The sequence below is a fragment of the Loxodonta africana genome, chromosome 4 (assembly GCF_030014295.1).
Source record: "Loxodonta africana isolate mLoxAfr1 chromosome 4, mLoxAfr1.hap2, whole genome shotgun sequence".
NCBI lineage: Eukaryota > Metazoa > Chordata > Mammalia > Proboscidea > Elephantidae > Loxodonta > Loxodonta africana.
In genome coordinates this window covers 134,184,068-134,206,605 of record NC_087345.1, presented here as the reverse complement: position 1 = coordinate 134,206,605, position 22,538 = coordinate 134,184,068, and the positions used below count along the sequence as shown (strand labels likewise).

At 52.5% G+C, this 22,538-nt stretch overlaps 2 protein-coding genes across 3 annotated transcripts in view; one reads left to right on the top strand and one right to left on the bottom strand.

Moving 5' to 3' along the window:
• Positions 1–1,397: 1,397 nt before the first annotated feature.
• On the top strand, positions 1,398–18,338 carry PLEKHG6 (pleckstrin homology and RhoGEF domain containing G6). Its single transcript, XM_064284714.1, has 15 exons — positions 1,398–1,962; positions 3,212–3,367; positions 4,302–4,466; positions 6,548–6,643; positions 6,886–6,936; positions 7,335–7,484; positions 8,415–8,525; positions 8,624–8,827; positions 9,044–9,181; positions 9,481–9,600; positions 9,940–10,072; positions 10,207–10,322; positions 15,807–15,958; positions 16,879–17,574; positions 17,729–18,338. Exons 1-15 carry the CDS (start codon positions 1,813–1,815, stop codon positions 17,736–17,738), a joined length of 2,448 nt encoding a protein of 815 aa, XP_064140784.1. The 5' UTR covers positions 1,398–1,812; the 3' UTR covers positions 17,739–18,338.
• Positions 18,334–22,538, bottom strand: part of TNFRSF1A (TNF receptor superfamily member 1A) — a 16,744-nt gene continuing 12,539 nt past the window's right edge. For both annotated transcript variants that reach the window (XM_064284712.1, XM_064284711.1), the window contains 5 exons: positions 20,332–20,405; positions 20,105–20,215; positions 19,763–19,791; positions 19,294–19,588; positions 18,334–19,187 (listed from right to left, as the gene is read on the bottom strand). In XM_064284712.1, coding sequence (XP_064140782.1) covers positions 18,880–19,187; positions 19,294–19,588; positions 19,763–19,791; positions 20,105–20,215; positions 20,332–20,405 — 817 coding nt within the window. In that variant the 3' untranslated portion in view covers positions 18,334–18,879. The remainder of the gene's footprint in view (positions 19,188–19,293; positions 19,589–19,762; positions 19,792–20,104; positions 20,216–20,331; positions 20,406–22,538) is intronic.

The window sequence follows — 22,538 nt, the reverse complement described above, 5'->3', positions numbered from 1 at the left end:
TCCCGGGGGCCTGACCAGGCGGCGAGGGGGAAAGAGTCGCGCGCGGTTCGAGCCCTTCCGCCAGGACCAGGTGGGTGGTAAGTTCCTGTGAGAAGGAAAAAGGGGAAGAGGGCAATGTGAAGTGAGCGCTCCTTGCCGAGGGAAGAGTGGTGGCTGCGTCGCGGTCCGCCGGGGCCCCTCTGCGCCTGGCGCCCTACTTGCGCCCGCACTGCTTGGTCGGGCAGTGTCCGCGGTGACGGGGCGGTACCAATCCGCGTCCCCGCCCCTCTCCCGGCACCTTCCACTCCCAGCCCGGCTCTGTGCCGCCCGGGTCCCGCCGGCCGCTCGGTCCCAGTTCCAAGCCCGTCAGAGGGGCAGCTGGGCCGGCATCTCAGCGGGAGCCGTCGGCGACCGGGAGCCCCGCGGGCGGGGGCCGGCAGAGCGGGAAGCGGGGAGCGGGTGCTAGGACACCTGCAGGCACAGGTGAGCGACTTGAGCGCTGGGCGCGCGGGGGGCGGAGCGGGCAGTGGCCCGGACCCTGGGAGCCGCGGGCGCGGGGCAAAGGTCTGGCCTCCCGAGGGAGAGGGGAAGAGAAATGGGGCCAAGCTGTAAAAGGACCATGGGTAGCGAGGAGTGAGAGGAAGACAGAGGCCTTCACGGAAGATTATCCATCGGGAGCGGAGCGGAGAGATTATGCACGATTTTTTCTCCTGCTCATAAGAAAGGCAGAATCAAAGAAGTAAAGGAGAGTTCTCGGGCGCTCCTGGTTGGGGCACCAGCACCAACAGAGCGTCACCGACCCCATCCCCCTTTAGGCGACCTCTGGTCTCCAGGCCCTGCCCACTTGGAGGAGAGGTCCTCTATCCAGGTTTAGGGGAAAGGAATGGAGCCCCATACCTGTCTCCCAGCTCCATGGAAGAGTTCTCCAAGGTTGTGGAAAACCATGGTAGCCCGTGACCAGAAACCCTGCTCCCTCCTGGCTGATCTCTAAGGCTAGGGGCCTGATAGTTGTCCCAGCCTCACCGTCCTGTCTGAGGCCAGGAGGGTCCAGGTAAGGAATGGGCAAATGTTTCTGCATAGAACCAGATAGTAAATATTTTAGACTTTACATGATCTCTGTCACAACTAGCTCAGAAACAGCCCTGAACAATATGTAAATGAGGAAGTGTGGCTGTGTTCCAATTAAACCTTATTTATGGACACTGAAATTTGAATTTCGTATAATTTTCACATGTCATGAAATATTCTTCTTCTTTTTTTTTTTCAGCTATTTAAAAATGTAAAAACCATTCTTAGCTTGCGGGCTGTACAAAAACAGACAGTGGGTTGGGCAGTCAGTCACCAGCCCTCCTGCTTACCCCCACCCCCCACTTTTCTCCAGGCTGCCTATGAGGGGTGGGTACAAGGGGAGTCCTCGCACCTGGGAGCATCCAAAAAGCCAGGAACCTATCTGTGACCCTTGCTCCCGGCTACTCTCAGGACTACAGCATCCTTTGAGGCCAGTGTAGTAGCTTGGACCCCGAATTTGTGCACATGTGTGGGAGGAGATATATCTCCAAGGGGCTTTCTACCCAACATGTGCCTGGGCATCCCCCACCCTCACAGATGAGACAGCCATGCTCCGTCCCACACACAGTGACCAAGCCCTTGGCCTTCTCCTTCCCATTCCACCTCCGTCCTCCCAGCCCTTAGTCTCCAGGCTGGTGCTACCCACTGATCTAGGCTTAGTGTCACCCACTGACCTAACCCTTCCCTTCTTTCCTTTTCTCTCTTTCAGCCTCAGGGGTCCCCCTTCTCCTGGACATTGGCGCTATGGCCGTTTGGAAGTGACCCATGAGAGAAAGGATGCAGACCTTTGGTCCTCCAGATGAGGGCCCCCTCCAAGGCCTTGTGGCCTCCCTCATAGAGACTTATGGGGGCCGGCATCGGGCCTCCACCCAGAGCACTGCTGGCAGTCTCTATCCCCGAGGAGGTGCTGTGCCGGTAAGTCCAGGCTGCTCCCTACACTGTGCCCCAAAGGTGACCTGGGTGGGGCAGGAGGGAGGACACCCAGGCTTTCAGGTCTCTGTCCCCTTACAAGTTCATGGGCTTCTCTATTCCTATTCCTTACCCCCACTCTCCTTTTCTGGGTTGCATGGGAGGAAAGGGCAGTGCCTGGACCAGGTTCCCAGGACTGAGAACTCCAGTCCCAGACAGCCTGGATAGGTGAGGCAGAGAGCCAGAAGAAGCCAGGCCCACAGAGAAGGTGCTGTTAGACAGGTCTGAGGCACAGAGCTGAGGGGTAAGGTCACCAAACCCCAGGACTGGCACCACCCCGGCTCCCGCCTCTACTTGGAAGAAGCCTGTGGACTCCCTAGACCTGCCCGCTCTGAGTCAGAGCTGGAGGAAGAGCAAAGGTTCAGGGTGTCCCTGCTTTATAGGAAGGGGCCTGCCCTGGGTCTACCCCTGGCCCACCTCCAATCCGACCAAGGAAAAAGGTGTGAAGGCGGAAGCTCCGGTCTTTCCCTCAGCCTCCAGGCTTCCCCTCCACCTTGAGAACAATTCTTCCTGCTGGGGTATCCCCTGCCTCACTGCAGGAGGACTTGGCCCTCAGAGAAGAGGACAGCCAGGGTGACTACCCAGGCTGAGGGCAGGAAGAGAGACTAGGAAGTATGTGGGGTAATTCAGGCCACAGTCAGATGGTGGAATGTGACCAGGCCTGCCCAGGAGGGGACTTAGCCATGGCCTCACCTCTTACACAGAAGAGCAGCTGCTCCCAACTGGATAAGAGGCCAACTGATGCCCCAGGGGTAGAGGCCACACATGTGTGTGTCCTCATGCCCCACGTGTGAGGGAGGCTGGCCACCAACGGAAAGTAGCGGGACCAGATGCAGCGTGCCCCCTGTGCTGTCCGTGCACACCCATGGTGCAGAGAGCACACGTGTGCAGGGCGAGCACAGGTGGCATGTGCTTGTGTGTGCTCCGGCTCTGGGGAAGGCCGAGGACTCTGCCTCCAGGCCCACTTGGGAAGCCAGGTCGACATGTCTCTGCCCAGCTCAGCTTGGTCTCGCTGGCAGCAGTGGCCATGACTCAGGGCAGGAGCAGCCACACCAAACTGGTTTAAGGGGAGAGATGAGCCAACCCAACTTCAGGAGAAAGCCATGTCTAGAGCCAAGCCTGGCCTCCCACTATTTGCCTGGGACTTCCAGGGGAAGGGAGGGACCCCTCATCACTTGCCCTGCTCCTCCTCCAGGATCCCAGTCGCCGCCTCCTCCAGAACTATGTCCCTTTCGTCAAGAGCTCTGGCCAGACCCGGGGCCTGGCTCCCATATGGCTGCGAGAACCAGAGCCTGAGAAGCGGCATGGTGGCCATTTGGGGGCTGGCACACCCCACTCCCCCAAACTCAAGGTAAGGGGTCCTGCTTCTCTTACCCCCATGCTCACCCAGATCAGGCCTAGCGAACCCCAAGGGCTGAGGGCACAGGGCGAGGAGGCTGTCTCTGCCTGGAGCCCCTCCAAGAAATCAGATATGGCTCTGCCTAGAGACCCCCTCAGGGATCTGTCTCTACCCTACTTGGTCCATGCCATTGGACCCAGTGGCTTGGACTGAGGACATTTTGACATAGTTTAAAGGATAAACTGTTAATATTAAACTTCCAGCTTCTTAAAATTAGCAAATATTGTGAGAACCAGATATACTTACTCTACCCCAAGCCTCGCTTCATCCTTCACCCCAACTGTGAGCCTCCCACTTCTCCTCCCTAGCCAAATTGAGGATGGTGTGAAGGTCAGGAATATTTTTGTACATATTACTTGGTACCAAAAAAAAAAAAAAGATGTTTGTAAAATTTAAGCCATGTTGCCTCAAAAAAAATGCCCATATAAAAATGTTGGCTGAGATCACTGGTTCCCTAAGTCCTACTGTGGTTTCCACCAGAAGGTCCCTCTAAAGGGTCTGATTCTGCACCCCCGTCCCAAGGTTCCATCTCAGGAAACTCCTGGAAGGAATGTTTCCGGCCAGAGAGCCCAAGTCAGGCCCCTGCAGAAGGGCCTTCTTTCTGCAGGCCAAGGTATCTCTCTGTCCATGTTCCAGCAGTGCCATTTCCCCTGTCATCCCAGCTGGAATTGATCCCTGTCCTCAAGGCCTCCTTGCCCCTGCTCATACTCAGTGCTGCTTGCCATTCCCCATTGTTTCCCAGATACACACACACACACACATATGCACGCACGCACACACGCGCACACACATACATGCACATATGCATACACAAAGCTCTCCCCAAGCCAGCTAGGCTGGGCACCAGGGCTGTGGTCAAGACTAATCCCTTTCTTGACTCCCCTAGGAGGTCACCAAGGCCCATGAGCTGAAAGTGCGGCTGCACACGTTCAGCATGTTTGGGATGCCCCGCCTGCCCCCTGAGGATCGTCGGCACTGGGAGATAGGGGAGAGCAGTGACAGTGGCCTGGCCATCGAAAAGACCTGGAGGGAGCTGGTGCCTGGGCACAAGGTGGGCCTATAACACAGTGTCTGTCCCCACCTCACTATAGACACACATCTCATCTGTGCCCTGGGAGGAGGGAAAGGCCTCAGGAAGTGGGGCCATGTGAAAAAGCATGTGGAGACACCCATATCAAGGTTCAAATCCTGGCTCTACCTCTTACTAGTGAGACGTTGGTTAAGCCAGTGAACCTTTCAGAGCCTCAGTCACCTCCTCTATAAAATGGGGATAATACTGCTTATACACTGGAGGCTTGGTTTGAAGACTAAAAGATCATATACAGTATTTAAAATGTCTACCAGAAAAAAAAAAATGTCTACCAGAGTGCGTGAAAGTCCCTAGGTGGCCCGAAGAGTTTGTGTTCAATTGCTAACCTAAAGGATGGTGGTTCGAACGCACCCAGTGGTACCATGGAAGAAGAGGCTGAGTGATCTGCTTCCATTACGATTATAACCCAAAAAACCCTATGGAGGTCTTAAACGCTAGCAAGAGGCCATATAAGATGCATCACTTGGTCTCAACCCACCTGGAGCAAAGGAGAATGAAGAACACCAAAGACACAAGGTAATTATGAGCCCAAGAGACAGAAAGGGCCACATAAACCAGAGACTACATCAGCCTGAGATCAGAACTAGGTGGTGCCTGGCTACGACCAATGACTGTCCTGACAGGGAACACAACAGAGAATCCCTGAAGGAGCAGGAGAGCTGTGGTATGCAGATCCCAAATTCTCATAAAAAGACCAAACTTAATGGTCTGACTGAGACTAGAAGGACCCCAGAGGTCATGGTCCACAGAACTTCTGTTAGCCCAAGACGGAACCATTCCCAAAGCCAACTCTTCAGACAGGGATTGGACTGGATTATAAGATAGAAAATGATACTGGTGAAGACTGAGCTTCTTGGCTCAAGCGGACACGTGAGACTATGTGGGCAGCTCCTGTCTGGAGCGGAGATGGGAAGGCAGAGGAGGAAGGAGGACAGAAGCCAGGGGGAACATGGAAATATAGGGTGGAGAGAAGGAGTGTGCTGTCTCATTAGGGCGAGAGCAACTAGGAGTATATAGCAAGATGTATATAAATTTTTGTATGAGAGATTGACTCGATTTGTAAACTTTCACTTAAAGCACAATAAAAATTTTAAAAAATTAAAAAAAAACTCTATTGAGCAGTTCTACTGACACACATGGGTTTGCCACGAGTTGGAATCGACTCTACAGCACTAACAACAGCTATGGTACCCAGAAGTATTAAGTAGGTTACAGTAGCACTTAATAAAAGGTAGCTGCTATTGTTTTCCCCCCCGTGTCTGTCAGTTTGTTATACTGTGGGGGCTTTCGTGTTGCTGTGATGCTGGAAGCTATGCCACCAGTATTCAGATACCAGCAGGGTCACCCATGGAGGACAGGTTTCAGCTGAGCTTCCAGGCTAAGACAGACTAGGAAGAAGGACCTGGCAGTCTACCTCTGAAAAGCATTAGCCAGTGCAAACCTTATGAACAGCAGCAGAACATTGATATAGTGCTGGAAGATGAGCCCCCCAGGTTGGAAGGCACTCAAAAGATGAGGGGGGAAGAGCTGCCTCCTCAAAGTAGAGTCGACCTTAGAGACGTGGATGGAGTAGAGCTTTCGGGACCTTCATTTGCTGATGTGGCACAACTTAAAATGAGAAGAAACAGCTGCAAACATCCATCAATAATCAGAACCTGGAATGCATGAAGTATGAATCTAGGCAACAATGAGCTCAAGTATAACAACAATTGTAAGGATGCCACAGGACCGGGCAGTGTTTCGTTCTATTGTGCACAGGGTCGCTATGAGTCGGAACCGACTCGATGGTACCTAACAACAACAAGCTGTTGTTTTGGAGCCCTGGTGGCACAGTGGTTAAGAGTTTGGCTGCTAACCAAAAAGTCAGCAGTTCAAATCTATCAGCTGCTCCTTGGGAACCCTGTGGGGCAGTTCTACACTGTCCTATAGGGGTCACTATAAGTCAGAATCAACTGGATGGCAAGGGTTATTTATTTATTTATTTATTTTGAGCTGTTGTTTTTGTCATCATTCCAACTGTACCATTACTATCCCCACCCCAGGAGATGAGCCGGGAGCTTTGCCACCAACAGGAAGCGCTGTGGGAGCTACTGACCACAGAGGTGATCTACGTGACAAAGCTCAAGATCATGACTGATGTGAGCCTCCCTCAAGCCCGGTCCTGGCCCCATCTTCAGCCATTTACCCATCTGTCCTGCATTATCTCCCATTCTCCCAGGCCAGAAGGGAGGGGCAGGCTCCTGATTTCAAACCTGCCTGGGGTGTGGGGAGAGAGGTTGGAAGTACTGAATTTGGGGTTGGGGGACATTGAAGTTGCCAGGCTGGGGGCCCGAGAGGAGTGAAGTCACCCTAAAACCCTTGCTTCTCTCCTTGTGTCTAGCTCCTAGCTGCTGGATTGCTGAACCTGCAGCGAGTGGGACTGCTGACTGAAGTGAGTGGGAGCCAAAGAGGAGGAGCCTGCCCACCCTGAGCTCTGAACCCAGGGAGTGAGGGATGGGTTCACAGGAGCCCTCCAGGCTGCCCAGTCTGAATTCCCACTCTCCATTTCCTGGGACAACCGCTGCCTAATCTACATCTCTTCTTGCGCTAGACCCCAAGCGGGCTCCAGGTCCCCCAGTACTCAGCCCATTGAAGTCACCGAGGTGGAAGAGAAAGCTGGAGCCCTTAGATTCTTCAGGCCCACTCTCAGGCTCATGCCTCCTCCCCACACCTTCAACCTCCCCCTCTCCCATCCAGATCCCAGCTTAGGGGTCCCCTGTGTCCACAGCCAGTGCTGCCTGATGATGAGTCTGCTGAAGGCATATCGCTAAGCTCTGCTCCCTCCTCCAGGTATCTGTTGAGACCCTGTTTGGAAACGTCCCCAGCCTGATTCGAGCCCACCGGGGCTTTTGGGAGGAGGTGCTGGGACCCACCCTGGAGGAGACTCGAGCCTCAGGCCAGCCTCTGGACCCTGTCAGCCTGCAAAATGGCTTCCTGACGGTGAGGCATGTGAGGGGCTATATCTGGATGGGGCAGGACCAGGAGACCCCAGAGGAATCCTGCCGCTAGGGCTTGCCTATGTGACTCAAATTCCTCCATGATTTGAGGGTGCCACAGGGCACAACCCCCATCCTAAAATATCACCTTACCCCCTCCCCTTTGTTATGCCAGCATGACCTCTGTCTTAAACATTCTTTGGTCTTCTGGAGACCATTATGAAATGAAAATGCAGCTGTTTCAGGGCGGGGTTACACTTAAGCGCTTATCAACTACAAAATATTAGTCATGTACAGAGACTCACTGACAGACAGCTGGGAGCAAGAATGGGGCCCAGTCAAAGTGCTCCTTAGGATGACTGGGGGCAGAGGCACCAGGAGCATGGAGGAGAGTGATAAGAGAAATAAGAGGGCCTAGGATCAAACTTTCCTCCATAGGTTTACCAAGTGAGGAAACTATGGGCCCTGCTGAGTTGGGATGGGGTGGAGAGGTGAGGGAACAGTCTCCTGGAAGCCTTAGGCACTCCCTTGTATAGGAGCAGGGCTTCTGGACAACCTTCAGGTTGCCACCCACCCCCACCCCCATCCCCACCCAGGGGTGATATAGGATCTGCAGTGGCCTGAAAACATTCCGGCTGAATTATTGATGGTGGGAGAGTGGGCAGTAAGGCCAGAGCAGCAGGGCATGACCAGGGCTATGGATGGAAGGAGCTCAAAAAGCAGCAGTGGGTCTACCTCTTGGGACCTCCTTGGAATCCAGAGACAGGGGACTGGCTCTGAACACGATTGTGGGAGGTAAGGATTGGCAAGAGCTGGACAGAGGGTCTGTGTGAACCCATCTCCCCACCATGCTCCCATGATCTGAAGTCAGAGCCTCTATTTCATGACCTTCTCCCTCCTGGCTGTCCCCCACCCCCCGTATCTGTCTCTCCAGTTTGGCCAGCGGTTCCACCCCTACGTCCAGTACTGCCTGCGAGTGAAACAGACCATGGCTTACGCCCGGGAACAGCAAGAAAACAACCCTCTCTTCCAGATCTTCGTGCAGGTGGGAGAGGCAGTGCCCAGGGAAGGGTAGTGGGGTGGATCCCAGACGGTCAGGTCATCCCACTCTGCACCTGGGTCCAAGGCTGAGTTCATCACTAGTTGGGGCAGGAGGGAGCGTGTGGCCTCCTGACCCCTGGCTGCTTCCCCTGGCAGTGGTGTGAGAAGCACAAGCGCTCGGGGAGGCAGATGCTGGGTGACTTGCTCATTAAGCCCCACCAGCGCATCACCAAGTACCCACTGCTGCTCCAGGCTGTGCTCAAGAGGAGCCCTGAGGCCCGAGCCCAAGAGGCCCTGAACACCATGGTAGGTGCCCTGGCTGGGCCAGGACCCTTGAGAGTTGGGTGCTGGTGGGTGGGACTGATCGGGATCTCATGAGGGTAGTGTCTTCTCATCTGTGTGTAGCAGTGGGCCCTGATGGGCTCAGCCTGTTTAAGGTGCTGTGGTCTGGGTTGGTTGGGTGGGGTGTACAGGGTGCAGAGCTGAGCTATACCTCCTCCTGCGTCCTCCCTCACCTCCTAGATTGCATCTGTGGAGTCATTCCTGCGATACATCAACCGGCAGGTCCGCCAGGGTGAGGAGCAGGAGAGCTTGGTGGCTGTGGCCCAACGTATTGGGCCCTACGAGGTGCTAGAGCCATCCAGTGAGGAGGTAGAGAAGGTGAGAGAGGCCAAAGGGCTTAGAAAAAGTGAGGCCCAGGAAAGTGGATGGAGTAGAGGCCTGGAGGTAAAGGGTGTACTTGGATGCCACAGAGGGTGTATGCCCACTTTCCTCTGGGTTGTGAGGGTCCAAGGGGCAGAGTTCAAAAGAGTGAGAAGGAGGTTGAACACTCGCTCTTCCTTCAAGTGGGGGAAGAGTGGAGAGAGAAGGTGCTAGTGGTGGAACAGAGGCCACCCTTGGCTGGGACTTGGGGACAAGCCCTGCCCATCCCCTGATCCTCTCCCCTCTGGGTCCCTCAGAATCTGCGTCCCTTCTCCACCCTGGACCTGACTTCCCCCATGTTAGGGGTTTCCCCTGAGCACACCAGGCAGCTGCTGCTGGAGGGCGCTGTGCGAGTGAAGGAGGGACGAGAAGCCAAGGTGAGGGAGATGTGGGGAGGAGCTGAAATGAAGAGGAAGGAGGGAGGGATGATGGGACCCAGGAGGCAGAAAAGCTGGAAATGGAACAGGGGTATATGTATGTGTGTGTTGAGAGGAGGACCTGCTCCGGCTAAGCTCTGGTTATTTACATGACCCTGAGCCAGCCCTTTTCCTAGCCCACGAAGCAAGAGGTTAGGTCAAGCTCTAGCATCCCATGGTTCATCACTTGCCTGGTGTGTGTGTGTGCACCCATACACACACTCCCACATATAAGCCCCATCCTTAGCTGACCCCTCCCCCTGCTCCAGCTGATCCCTGTCTCTATGCTCCCCCCCTCAGCTGGACGTGTACCTGTTCCTCTTCACTGATGTGCTCCTGGTGACCAAGCCCCAACGCAAGGCAGACAAAGCCAAGGTCATCCGCCCCCCACTCATGCTGGAGAAGCTTGTGTTCCGACCACTCCGAGACCCCAGTATGTCTTCCCATTGGGGGGCTTTCCTAGGTGCCTTCTCCTTCTCCCTTCTTCTCAGCAAGGGAGGAAGGAGGGGACGGGACAGGGTTCCAATAAGGCCCAGGCCTTGAAGCAGACCCCTCTCCTCTACCCAGGCAGCTTCCTGGTGATCAACCTCACTGAATTCCAGTGTGTCTCTAGCGCCCTCATTGTGTACTGTCCCAGTTCCACAGACCGTGCCCAGTGGCTGGAAAAGACCCAGAAGGCCCAGGTATGTGAGCGCGGGGTGTGGGGAGGAGTGTGCAGGGGCCTCCGTGCTCAGAGATGGAGCACAAGTGGGTAGGAGGAGGAGGGAGAGGCTCTGGTAGATGCAGAGTCCAACTGGCTGTCAGCCCCTCAGGTATTCCCTCAAGGGAGACACAACCTTGACTGTCTGTAAGAAAATGGAAGAGAGCCTTTGGCCAGCTACTGTGCTAGTTGCTGGAAGAACCCCAAGACATATCAAACATCCCCTAACAGTTCCTCCACCTTGAAACATTGGCCTCCTAAACTTCATCTTCCATTCAACAGATATCTATGGGTACTTGCTGTATACAGGCACTGCTTTGGGTGCTATGGAATTAGAAAGAAATAAAAAAGCACCCCTGCCCTCAAGGAATATGTGCTGCTGTCTAGCTAGACATATCAGTATACAAGTTAATAGAAACATGTACTAAGAACGGAACTAGCCCAAAGAAGGAAGTAATGCATTTGGCCTGGGGGGACAGTGCAGGGAGAGATAAGTCTGATGTCTGAAGGCCACGCGGAGGGATGTCTAGGAACATGTCAGGGGGAGGAGGGTAGGGAGGAAGGGTGTTCAAAACAACAAAGTAGAATGTAAAAAGCCCTGAACTGTGAAGCGGTTGTGTGTGTGTGTTGAGGAACCACTGACCCAGTAGTTCTGTACTGCTAGCATATAAAGGCAGGCGCAGCAGGAGAGAGGCTGGGGAGATAAGCACATCCAGGTCCTGCCCGTCCCTGGATGCCATGCTAAGGAACTTGGACTTTGTCCTAGAGATGACACAGAGCCAGTAAAAGTGTTAAGCAGGGGAGTGACATGACCAGGTTTATGTGATAAAAGCAAAAGGAGTTCAGAAGAAGAGAGATTCAAATTGGGCAAGATGGCCAGAGAAGGGAGAAGATTTGAGTTGGACTTTTAAGGATGAAGGAGACTGTGAGCAGAAGAATTGGGGGAGCCATCGGGCTGGATTATTTCTGAGGACAGGTTGGTCTGTCTGGAGTCTGGAACAAAGGGTTTGTGTGAGAGAGGGCTGAGAGGCCAGGTTCTCCAGGCCCTGCGAGCTGTAGAAGAGTGTGGGCTGGGCAAGAGTGGATTGAGCTGGATTGACAAGAGAAGACCACCATCGATTCTTGAGCAAGGGAATGACGTGGTGAAATCAATGTGCTTTGTTTGGGTTTTTTTTTTTTTTAAATCAAGGAAGCAGTGTGGCTAGATGGGCTGGAGGAAGGAGACACTGGTGGCAGATTTATTGTACTAGTTGGGTGTAAACCATTGAAAGTTAGTGCCCTGGCTTTAGGGAGACATAGCCAAAAAAAGCTAAAGAAGAGATAGGTGAATCTTAGGGAGACCATAGACTGAACTCAGAAAAATCCAAGTTCAAACACCAGTTCTACCACTTACAAGCTGTGTGACCTTGGATAAGTTATATGGTCTCCTTTAGCTTCCATTTCTTCAGGGCAAAATGGAGATAAATAAAAACAGTACTTGTCTCCTGAGGAAGATTCAAAGAAATCATTCAGCTTAAGCAAGCTGCATGGTGCCAGCACTCGTAAATCCTCAATTAACTCAAATTACTCAAGGACAGAGAGACTGATTCCCTCCTGAGGTTTCTGCTTGTAAGACTGGATTGGCAACGGTACCCTGGAGAGAAATGAAATAATTAGAAAGGGAAACCTACTTGTTTAGGTGGTGTTTCCTGGGAAGGGTGAGCCTAGGTTGTAATATTTAGTTTTAAACAGAAAACCAAAAAATACCAAACCCATTGCCGCCGAGTTGATTGCAACTCATAGCAACCCTATAGGACAGAGTAGAACTGCCCCATAGGGTTTTCGAGGCTGTAAATCTTTACGGAAGCCAGTGCCACATCTTTCTTCCATGGAGTGGCTGGTGGGTCCGAAATGCCAGCCTTTCAGTTAGCAGCCAAGCGCTTTAACCACTATGCCACCAGAGGTCCTTAAGCACTTTGAAATTACGGTAGTAGGAGATAGCCAAGTCAAGCTATCTTAAGGGCTTTTGGAAATGTGGAAACATGGGCCTGGAGTTCAGGTGAGAAACAAGGATGAAAGATGGAACCTCAAGAGTGTGTCCTCTAGTCCTGTGAGGCTGCCACTTCCTTGGATATCTAAATAAGATGGCGGCAGTCCCCAAGAAGCCCAGGCTGGCCCAGCCTGATGTTTCTGAGATCTTCTGGGACAAAGGCAAGGGACCAGAGTGGAGAAGGTATGCAGTTTATGTGGCAAAGGTGGTCTCCCATCTGACCTAACCCCTGCTCCAGGCTCAGCTCATACTCCTTTCTCTTTGCTTGTCAGCTGCCTTCCTCCACACTACTTCTCCCTGAGCCTAAACACAGCTCTCCCTTGTGGAAATGAGGCTGAACTGACTGGCAACTGACACCATTCTAGTGGCTAATCAGGTGTTACTAAAGGGTGGAGGTAGAGGGGAGCTAGAGAACACAACCGCAAACTAGCATCAGTGTTCCTAGAACCCCCGTCTCCCCAGGACAGAAAATGGGAGTGCCCATTACTGGCAGGCAGCCCCTTTTTTTTTACCATCACCACGCGCAGAACTTTCTCCTCTTGCCTTGGTTCCTAGTACCATGACAACACCATCCCTCATCTTCTCCCTTTAGAACCCCCGCCAAAACAAAATGCATTGCTGTTGAGTCAGTTCTAACTCATGGCAACCCCATGTGTGTCAGAGTAAAACTATACTCCGTAAGTTTCCAAGGCTGTGACATTTTGGAAGCAGGTTGCCAGGCCTTTCTTCTGAGGTGCCTGTGTGTGGGTATGAACAGCCAACCTTTCAATTAGTAGTCCCTTTAATAGTTTGCACCACCCAGGGGGCCACTAAAAATTACTGGTTTTATGCAAATTAATTTAGCCCCCAGGAGTCTCACCTCTCCATTCCAGGCTAGTGGGGGAAGGGAGGTCATTTTTTATACCAAACCCAGCAGTCCACTGAAGCTTCTGGGCCTCCGCAAAGAACCCTGAAACTTTGAAGTGAGTTTTCTTTCCCTGTCTCACACTAAGTTCTTAGGTAATCCTTCCTTCTATTACTCTCAGTCTTTATAAACTGAAGAGGGCAGCTGATTATCTATTATCTCCCTTGATAGGGCAATCCCCAAGGATCAGACTATTTGTTCTCCCCCTTATAGAAATGTGGATGTAGATTTATTCACAGCAAGCTTAGTAGTGGTGGCTTAAGCCTTTAGAGAAAATGAGTTTCTCTAGGAGGAAAAAGATGAATCTTGGCTCCCCACATTTAGCGGGTGGGAAGAGGAAAAGAAACCAGTGAGCGGAACAGAGAGAGAGCTGTCAGAGACAGAGGCCAAGAAATTAACTGAAAAAGGCAGTTAAGGGTGAGATCCGTGGTCTGAAGGAGAGCCCAAACCCAGCTCTCTTATTTATCTGTGTTCTTGAGTGAGTTACTTCACTTCTGTAAGCTTGGTCCCACATCTGGGAAATTACAGTAAAAATGGTAAGCACCATGCAGGGAAAATGGGAGAAATATGTATGTAAGCTGCTTGGCACAAGGCCCAGCAATTAACAGGCTCTCAATATGTGTTAGTTATTGTTGCCATTAGAGTCCCTGAGTGGTGCAGAGAAAGGCCTTGTGATCTACTTCTGAAAAATTATCCACTGCAAACCCTGTGGAGCACAGTTCTATTCTGACGCATACGGAGTCACCATGAGCTGGAACCTATTCAATGGCAACTGGTGGTTATTGTCATCATTAGAAGAAAGAGGTAGTCAGTGTTGCCTGGACAGGCCCAGATGCTGAGTGGAGACATGTCTCGGCATCTGTCGCTCAGGAAGTCAGTGAGGATTGTCAGGAAGTCAGTTCTAGTCCAGTGCTGGGGAACTTGGGGCGCGAAGTAGGTGAATCTGGGAGTCGCTCCAGAGGACGCAGGGAGAGGAGGCGTTTCCTCTCAAGGTTCAGATCCCAAGGAGGACAAAAGGAAGAAGAGTCATGCTCTCGGGCAGCCCTCCCTTCCTTTTCCCAGCTTTGTGGGGTGTCACATTCTTGCTCAGGTACCAATTTCCTCTTCCTTTCCAACCCTACCCTTCATGTCTCCTCTTACCGAAGCTGCAGGAATGGCCAAGAAAATCCTCACAGAGTTGCTGGAGAGGTACTTCAGACAGCCCCTTTCCCCTCAGCCCACCTCCCCACCTCCTGCTTCTTCTCAGGGTAGGACAAGGGGCAAATTTAGGGAAATAGGGAAGAGTAGAAATGCTGTCATTGAATGTTCCTCACAAATACCCCTTCCTCCCAGTTCTTTTCTTCCACACACCATCCCTGTTCTGGACTTCCTAGACACAAAACTGAATTTGGACAAAAGGGCAAGGCTCCCCAGCAGGACAAGCAGACTGCTCCTGCCTCAGTGCTGGCCCCACATACAGCCCTTTCCACACTCCCAGATGGGCCCGCCTTTGTGGCTGTTCCTCCCCACACTCCACGCTGAGGTGGGGGATGAGGCCTGGGGGAGGCAAGTAGGCACTGGCCCTGGCTCAGGTGTGCTGGTGGCCCCCAGGTGGTCCTGCCTCTGCTCCTTTAGTAACCGCACTGCTTTTCAAGTTGCAGCCTTAAAGGGCAAAGGGCTACTAAAGGGCAGTATTCCTTTGGGGAGGAGGAGGGACAGCAGGCAGCTTCTCCCCAGCTGTGTGACCTTGAACAAGTCACTCCATTTCTCTATGTCTAGTTTTCATCTGTAAAAGAAGCTAATATCCATGCAGGATGGAAACCCTTGCAGGGTGATGGTGTGCTCCGGATGACCGCAGGCGCACGAAGGTGCTTTGTAATCTGCTTCTTATATGTCACTATTTTATTCTGATGGTACCTGGAGGAAAATGTTGATGGAGGAAAACAGAAAATATAATGTGCCCTCTCCTCATGACTCTAGGAACAGCCTGCTTTCATCCCTCTGAAGGACAGTGGAGCCCTTAGCCTAGGGCAAAGCCTGCCCCTGCCCACCCTCTGCCCTCCTACTCCTCCGGCTTCAGGGCAGAGGCCCAGGCGGGGGCAGAGAGATGCTCTTGAAGGAGCGACCTGAGGGCCCAGCACAATTCAGAGCATTTATACCATCATCCCCACCAATCAGGGTGGGCTTCCCAAGGGAGGTGGCAGACCTGATAGTGGGCTTGCAAGAGAACATGAGAAACAGGAAGAACCGTGCAAGTAGGAAAGGGGCATTCTGTTCACCCCACCCTACTCCAGCGTCAGCTGAACCGTTCCATGGCCATCTGGAGCTCAAATCCTGGCTCCATCCACTTTCTAACTGTGTGATCTTGGGCAAGTTATTTCACCCTTGAGCCTCTATTTCTTGGTAGTAAAGTAGGGGTAAAAAAATATCTGCTTCATAAGGTTGTTGTAAAGATTAATAAGATAATGTATAAATGATAAAACAGCACAATGCTTGGCATATAGCAAGCACTCAATTCTTGATAGCCCTTAATAATGAAAGCATCTCTGCCCCAGGCCACTCTGCAGAAGCTGAAGATAGAAGAGTATGTTCAGCAGAAGAGGGACCTCCTGGCCCTCTATCGGGACCGGGACCGGGACCAGGAGTCCCCGGGCACCAGACCCTCCACTCCTTCCCCAGAGGGCTCTCAGGGCAGTGCAGAGGGGAGGTAAGTAGGGAGGGAGGCTGCAGGTTAGGGAGGGAGAGAGAAGGAACCCACAAGGCCAAGAAATGGTATTCCAGCTGTTGAAGAGATTGGAACTGGATCGGGGAGCCCAGGCTACAGGCTGGGGCCAAGTAGGTTGGCACCAGCCATGTAAAGGGTCATGTGAGGCAGCCTATGGGACTAGCCAGGCTAGGGTTGGCACAGGGTGAAGGAAACATACAAGACACAAAGTCCGTGAGAGGAGCAGACTTGCAAGCCAGGGCGGAGAGTGAAGAGGAGTATGGACTTGCAGAATATTGGAGCTGCAGGGATGCAGCTAGTCCAAATCCCTTGAGGTCCAGCGAGGGTAAGGGGGCACTCAGTGACCCAGGATTACATAGCTGCTTAGCAGCATGGTTGATATGGACAGAAAGCAATCCATAGCTGGGGGGGGGGGGCGGTAATCTCAGGTGAGCTCTGAGCACCTACTTGATGCAAGGTCCTAGTCCAGGTCCTGTGGCTAAAATAGCTCAGAGGCAGTCCATACTTTTAAGCTTACAATCTAGCCCAGGGCTTCAAACCAGTTCAAAGCATTTCCACCCCAGATGTACTGAATCACAATCTACTTTTTAACAAGATCCCCAGGTGATTCTTATGTGTGATAAATTTTAAGAACCACTACTGTGGTTCTCAGAATTGGTCCCTAACCAGCAGCATTAGCGTTGCCTGGGAACCTGTTAGATGTGCAAGTTGTCAGCATGGGTTCAAAGCTCGGGTCTAGCCAGGGATTGAGGATAATAATCACACAGTGCTGTGTAAAGGTGATACTGAAATAGGTCCAGAGGGGTCATTTCTGGAAGGAGTGGTCAAGGGACACTTCCTAGACTTGAATTTGACCCCTAGGCCTCTGGCCGCTGCTTCTGACCATTCACTATTAATTGTAGGGCTCCTGAGTTCTCAACCATCATCCCCCACCTGGTGGTAACTGAAGACACAGATGAAGATGCTCCCTCAGCACCAGATGATACCTCAGACTCTGGCTACAGCACTTTGATCCCAGGCTCCCCCAAGGGGCCCCGCTCCCCGCTGAGCCGTCAACGCCAGCGAGCCCTTCGGCGGGACCCTCGACTCACCTTCTCCACCCTGGACCTCCGAAATGTTCCTTTGCGCCCCCAACCCCCTAACTCCCAAGCGCCCCAGCGCCGAAGCGCCCCTGACCTGCCAGAGGAAGGCATCCAAAGAGGAAGCAGTCTTCCCAAGGGAGACCCTCCCACCTGGTCTGAGGAAGAAGACGGGACCTCAGGGGGCGGGAATGCGGGCGTGGGAACCCTGCACAGGGCCAGACTTCGGGGGCAGCTCTCCCCCTCCCCAATCCACGTCGACTCTGCTGGGGAAAGCCCCTGGGACTCTTCAGGGGATGAAGACGAGGAGTCCCTCTTCCTGGAGCCCAGCCACGTGCCCTCGCCACGCCCCCTCCAGGCTGAGGACATGCTCAGGCAGATCCGGGAGGAGCTGGCCAGCCAGAGGGTCGAAGACGCCCCAGAGCCGCCCAGCGCCAGGCCTCGGAAGCTGACACGGCTGCAGCTGCAGAGGATGCGAGGGCCCCACATCATACAGCTGGACACGCCCCTGTCCACATCGTAAGTGCAGAAGGGGAGCTGGCACGGAGGGGGCAGGTGGGGGGCCAGAGCAGGGGCCTCAGCAGGGACGGGTCCTCAGCCCCTCTTGACCCACGTCTGACCCTCATGCTCTCACTGTCGCTTTTACCTAACAGCTACCTCCTTTCTTTTTCAGAGAGGTGTGAGGGACACCGAGGACCTATGGCATTTCTCCCAGAGAAAACCTCACCCCAAGAGCGCACGTTACCCCTGGACTCTACCTCAAGGACCATACCTCCTGCTGAGAAGCCTGGCCCAGGCATCCTGCCCTCCCTCCTCTATGGGCTTTGGGATCAACAACTGTAAATTTATGTATCATAGACACACCTGATTCTCACATAAAGTTGTGCATAAAAATGACTACCTAGTGCTAAATGGGAAGAACCTGGGAGGGAGGGGTGTCAGAGTGAAGGCCGTCTGTGTCTCTGACAGTGGGTGTGAAAGGTGGCGGGGTCTCTGGCCTTGCTGTTGTGAGCCGTCAAGCCAATTCGGACTCATAGCAACCCCATAGGACAGAGCAGACCTGCCCCTAGGGTTTCCCTAGACGGTAATCTTTACGCAGAGCCACTGATGGGTTGGAACCACCACCTTTCCATTAGCAGCCAACGGCTTAAGCACTGCGCCACTAGGAGTCCTTTCTCTAGCCCTAGCTCAGGGCTTCCCCCATCCCAACCACCGGGATCCAGGTCTCTGTCCAGGCCTCCCACACCAACCCCAGAAACAGACCACTCCCTCCAGGAGCAGTTTTAACTCAGTTTTAGTGTATTTACAAAAATCCATACGTAGCTCCAGCACATTTTTCTGTGCTTGTCCTGCCTTGAGACAATTCAGCTTACTCTGTGCTTGTCCAGGCAGGGGGCAAGGTGTGCCAAGTTTCTATTAGAGTAACATGATTGATACAAAATTGCTTATCTACTGTGAAAAGGCTCAGGGGTCCCTAACGCAGCCATGCTGGGTCCTTCACACCCAACCTGGGTATGAGGTATGGCGCCCTTTATCCTTGCAACCACCCACGTGGGTTCACAGCACACTCTCACCCTCACGATCACACATGCACCACACCTCTCGCACACACACCGCTGAGAAAAACTATATACACGGAGTGGGTAGCACCAAGTAAGTGGCTGCAAGCCCGTGGCTGCTCCTCCATGCCCTTCCTCTCCAGGAAAAAGAGGAGTCAAGAGGGCCTGTAGGATTGTCCTTCCTGCAGGATCATTCTAGGCCGCCCCTGGGCAGGAAGCAACTGTCACAAGGGCAAGCCCCGCCCAGGAGACAGTAGGCGTGGCCTCATCGGGGGAGGAGGGGCACTGGGGCGAGGGGGGCGGGGCCACGCAGTGCCTCCTCAATGTCCTCTAGGCAGCCGCGCAAGTCCATGTCACAAAGCACGCTGCCCAGCAGCTCCAGCGTGGCCTCGCGTCGTGGCATCCGCTGTCGCCAGGCTGCCAGCATGCTGTACTGCGCTTCGCGCAGGCAGCGTCCGTTCTGAAGCTCCAGGCGCTCGATCTCGTGCTCCCTCAGCCCTAGTCGCCGTATGAACTCCTTCCAGCGTGTCGGGGGCACATGGTCCACCACAGCATACAGCATCGCTGGGTCGGCTGCGGGGTTAAGCAGAACCCTGAGCCTCCAGCCAGGCGCTCCCGGCGCATGCGCCGCTTAGGAGCTCCACCTGAGCCCCGCGCTGGGATCCCACTAGGAACTTACCATCTGGGCTTTGAGGAGAGGTGGGTGTAAGGGTGGAGGCAGAGGCCGCGGTGAGAATGGGGCCAGCCTTCTGGAAGGGTGGGGCCACATCTCTGGGAGGTGATGCATTCCTTAAGTTGGACCAGCCCAGGGGGGAGAAGTTGGAGCCCGGGGTGGGACTGAAGGCCGGGGTGGGAGTGAAGCCTGGGGTGGGACTGAAGGCCGGGGTGGAACTGAACGCCGGGGTGGGACTGAAGCTTGAAGAGGAGCTGTACCCTGGGTCTAGGGGCTTTGTAATAACTCCTTCAAACTCCCCCTGAAAGACAGAAAGCACAGCATTAGCGGGGAGGAGGAAGCACAACCCCACCCTCTTTGGATGCTCAGTGGGGCTCGAGGGAATTAGGGGAGCCCTTTGTTGATTTTTTTGTTGTTGTTGTTGTTGATACCAGGTGGTTTGGCTATTTCAGGTAGGTCCCTGATTTCACCTCACCTCTTCTACAGGTGTCGGTTCCCCACAAACTGAGAAAAAAAATAAATAAAACGTCACAAACTTCTCTTCACATCTCATCGCCAACCCGCCTCCCCCTTCTCATAATCTCTACTGGGGATGGCTATGGAGACTTGTGGTGACATGCTTCAGGGCCTGTGTGGCCCTAGGGACGAAAGAACTACTGATGCAGCATGACCTTTCACCAGCCATCCAGGGCCACCACCTCCTGCCGGGAGTCCTTGGCAGGAAATCTCTCATCTCCTTCCGTGCTAGTCCATCTAGCCACCAAAGCCCCTCCCACATCCCACCAGCACCCTTTCCCCTCCCAAAGGCCCCACTCACCAATGGAGTAGAGCTTGGGCTTCCACCGTTGGTAGTGGCACATTATACAGATGAAGAGGGATAAAAGGCCAAGACCAAAGAGGATCACCAAGGGCAACAGCACTGCGGTGCCTGGAAGCAAAGTAGACTGTGGTCAGACAGGGCACAGAAGACAGCAAGGACGGGTGGACAGGTGGAGGGTCAAGGATTAGGGAGAGGGCAGGTGAGCATGGGCTATTTCTCCTCACCTGTGTCCTGATAGCCCTTAACAGTTTCACTTGGGGGCAGGCACAGCTTTGCGCAATCTTGGTCATTTCTACAGCTAAAAAAGCAGATGACACTAGTGAGTAGGGTCCTACCACAGGAGGAACATGGGGAAATAGCCACAGATTGTTGGGAATTCTCTGCTTTACAAATATTTTAGCTGTCTCTTGCTATAATGAAATTTAATTATATCACTGAGAATCACTGCAGAGGAATGAAACATAGTTAATCACAGAATCATTTAATTTTAGAACCGGAAGGCACCTTGAAAAGACTGTGTAGAAAAACAGTTAAAAGCAGTTAGTTCAGATACAATTCCAGCTCATTCACTGACTAGCAGCATGACTCGAGACGAGTCATTTAACATCTAAGCCTGTTTCCTCATCAATAAAACAGGGATCATACCCACTTCTCAGGACTGAAGAGTAAATGAGGTAAGTATGCCCATCATAGAATAACCAGAAGTTGCTGGTAATAGGGAACCCAGGGTTGAGAAGGGAGAGTGTTGAGGTGTTGTGGGGTTGTTAACCAATGTCATACAACAATGTGTATACTAACTGTTTGATGAGAAACTAGTTTGTTCTGTAAACCTTCATCTACAGTTCAATTAAAAAAAATTCCAACTCATGGCAACCCCATGTGTGTCAGAGTAGAACTGTGTTCCATAGGGTTTTCAATGGCTGATTTTTCAGAAGTAGACTACCAGGTCTTTTTTCTGAGGCGCCTCTGGGTGGACTCAAACCTCCAACCTTTCAGTTAGCAGCTGAGCACATTAACCATTACGCCATCCAGGGACTCTGACATAGAAAACAAAAAAAATCATGGCCAAGTCGATTCCTACTCAGCGATAATAGAGTAAGTGCCCCATAAATGGTAACAGTTATTGTATTGTTATTTTATCATTGTTTTATATCATGAGACTCCTGTGACAGAGAGAGGTTAAAGGGCTTTTTCTCAAGATGACGCTACTTAAATACAATACCTGACTGGAAGAGGGGTCAAATGTACACGTGAAAAATTTTTTAAATCCATATGGCAGATGGCAGCCAGAGAGCACCCTAGAGCAAGCAAGCACATCTTCTCGCATGTGGGGAGCTATTACTGGGCAGCAGGGGGTGATCCGTGGCAAGGCAGGCCTGGAAGGACCTTCAGAGGGTGAGTCCCCCACAGAAGTCTGAAAGCAGAAAGAAGCATTTCGTGCCCACCTCACACCATCACGCTAAGAACCACAGAGAATGGGTACAAAAGCTTTTTCAAGAAGGGACAAAGCTTGGTGGGAAAAACTGGAAAATAAATAATTTTGTGTCAGCACTTTATAGCTATTTTTTGTGGTTCTCACAGCTTCGCAAAGTAGGTGTCATTATCCTTACTTTAAAGGTAAGGAAACTAAGGCTTGGACATTAAGTAACTTACTCAAGGTCACAAAGCGATTAAGTGGCTAAGCTGGGGTTTGAACCCAAGCCATTTAACTCGAGGCCTCAGAGTTTCTTCTTTGCCCCACAATAGGAGGTCCTTCCAAAAGGCGCAAGTAATAGGGCAGAGGGCAGGGGAAGTGGGGAGGTCATTTACATACACACAAGGTAGGCACACACAGGAGCACCTCTTGGGAAGGGCTTTTTTAAACAGCCGCCAGAGGTGCTCTAAATAGAGCACCCTTACAAGTAGCAGCATCCTTATAAATGGGACTTGTGGGGTAGTCCATGTAAAGGGAAAAAGTGGAAGGGAATAAATTAGCTTTTGCTGTGTTTCTGTGTAACTTGCAAATGGTTAGGCAGTATTTATCCTAGGTGTGTATCACACACAGTGCTGCTTTAAATAGGAGGTTGCTGACAGTGAGGACTAAGGGAGCTGGGAGAAGCCAAAGTCATTTCTGTAAAAAGCAGCTCAGGTGGCCACCCAAGGGGACAGCATCCTTTACTGGAGTAGCACTGGACTTGGAGTGAGTGAAAAGACCTGGGTATAGGTCCAGGATCTTCCTGAGAGATCTTGATCTTGTTACCTAACCTCTCCTAGACTCAGTTTCTGCATGTGTTAAATAAAGCTGGAATTAAGACCTGCCTTACCTCTGTCTGGAGCCTTGGTGGCACAGTGGCTAAGAGCTATGGCTGCTAACCAAAATGTTGGCAGTTCAAATCCACCAGCCACTCCTAGGGAAACCCTAAGGGGCAGTTCTACTCTGTCCTACAGGGTC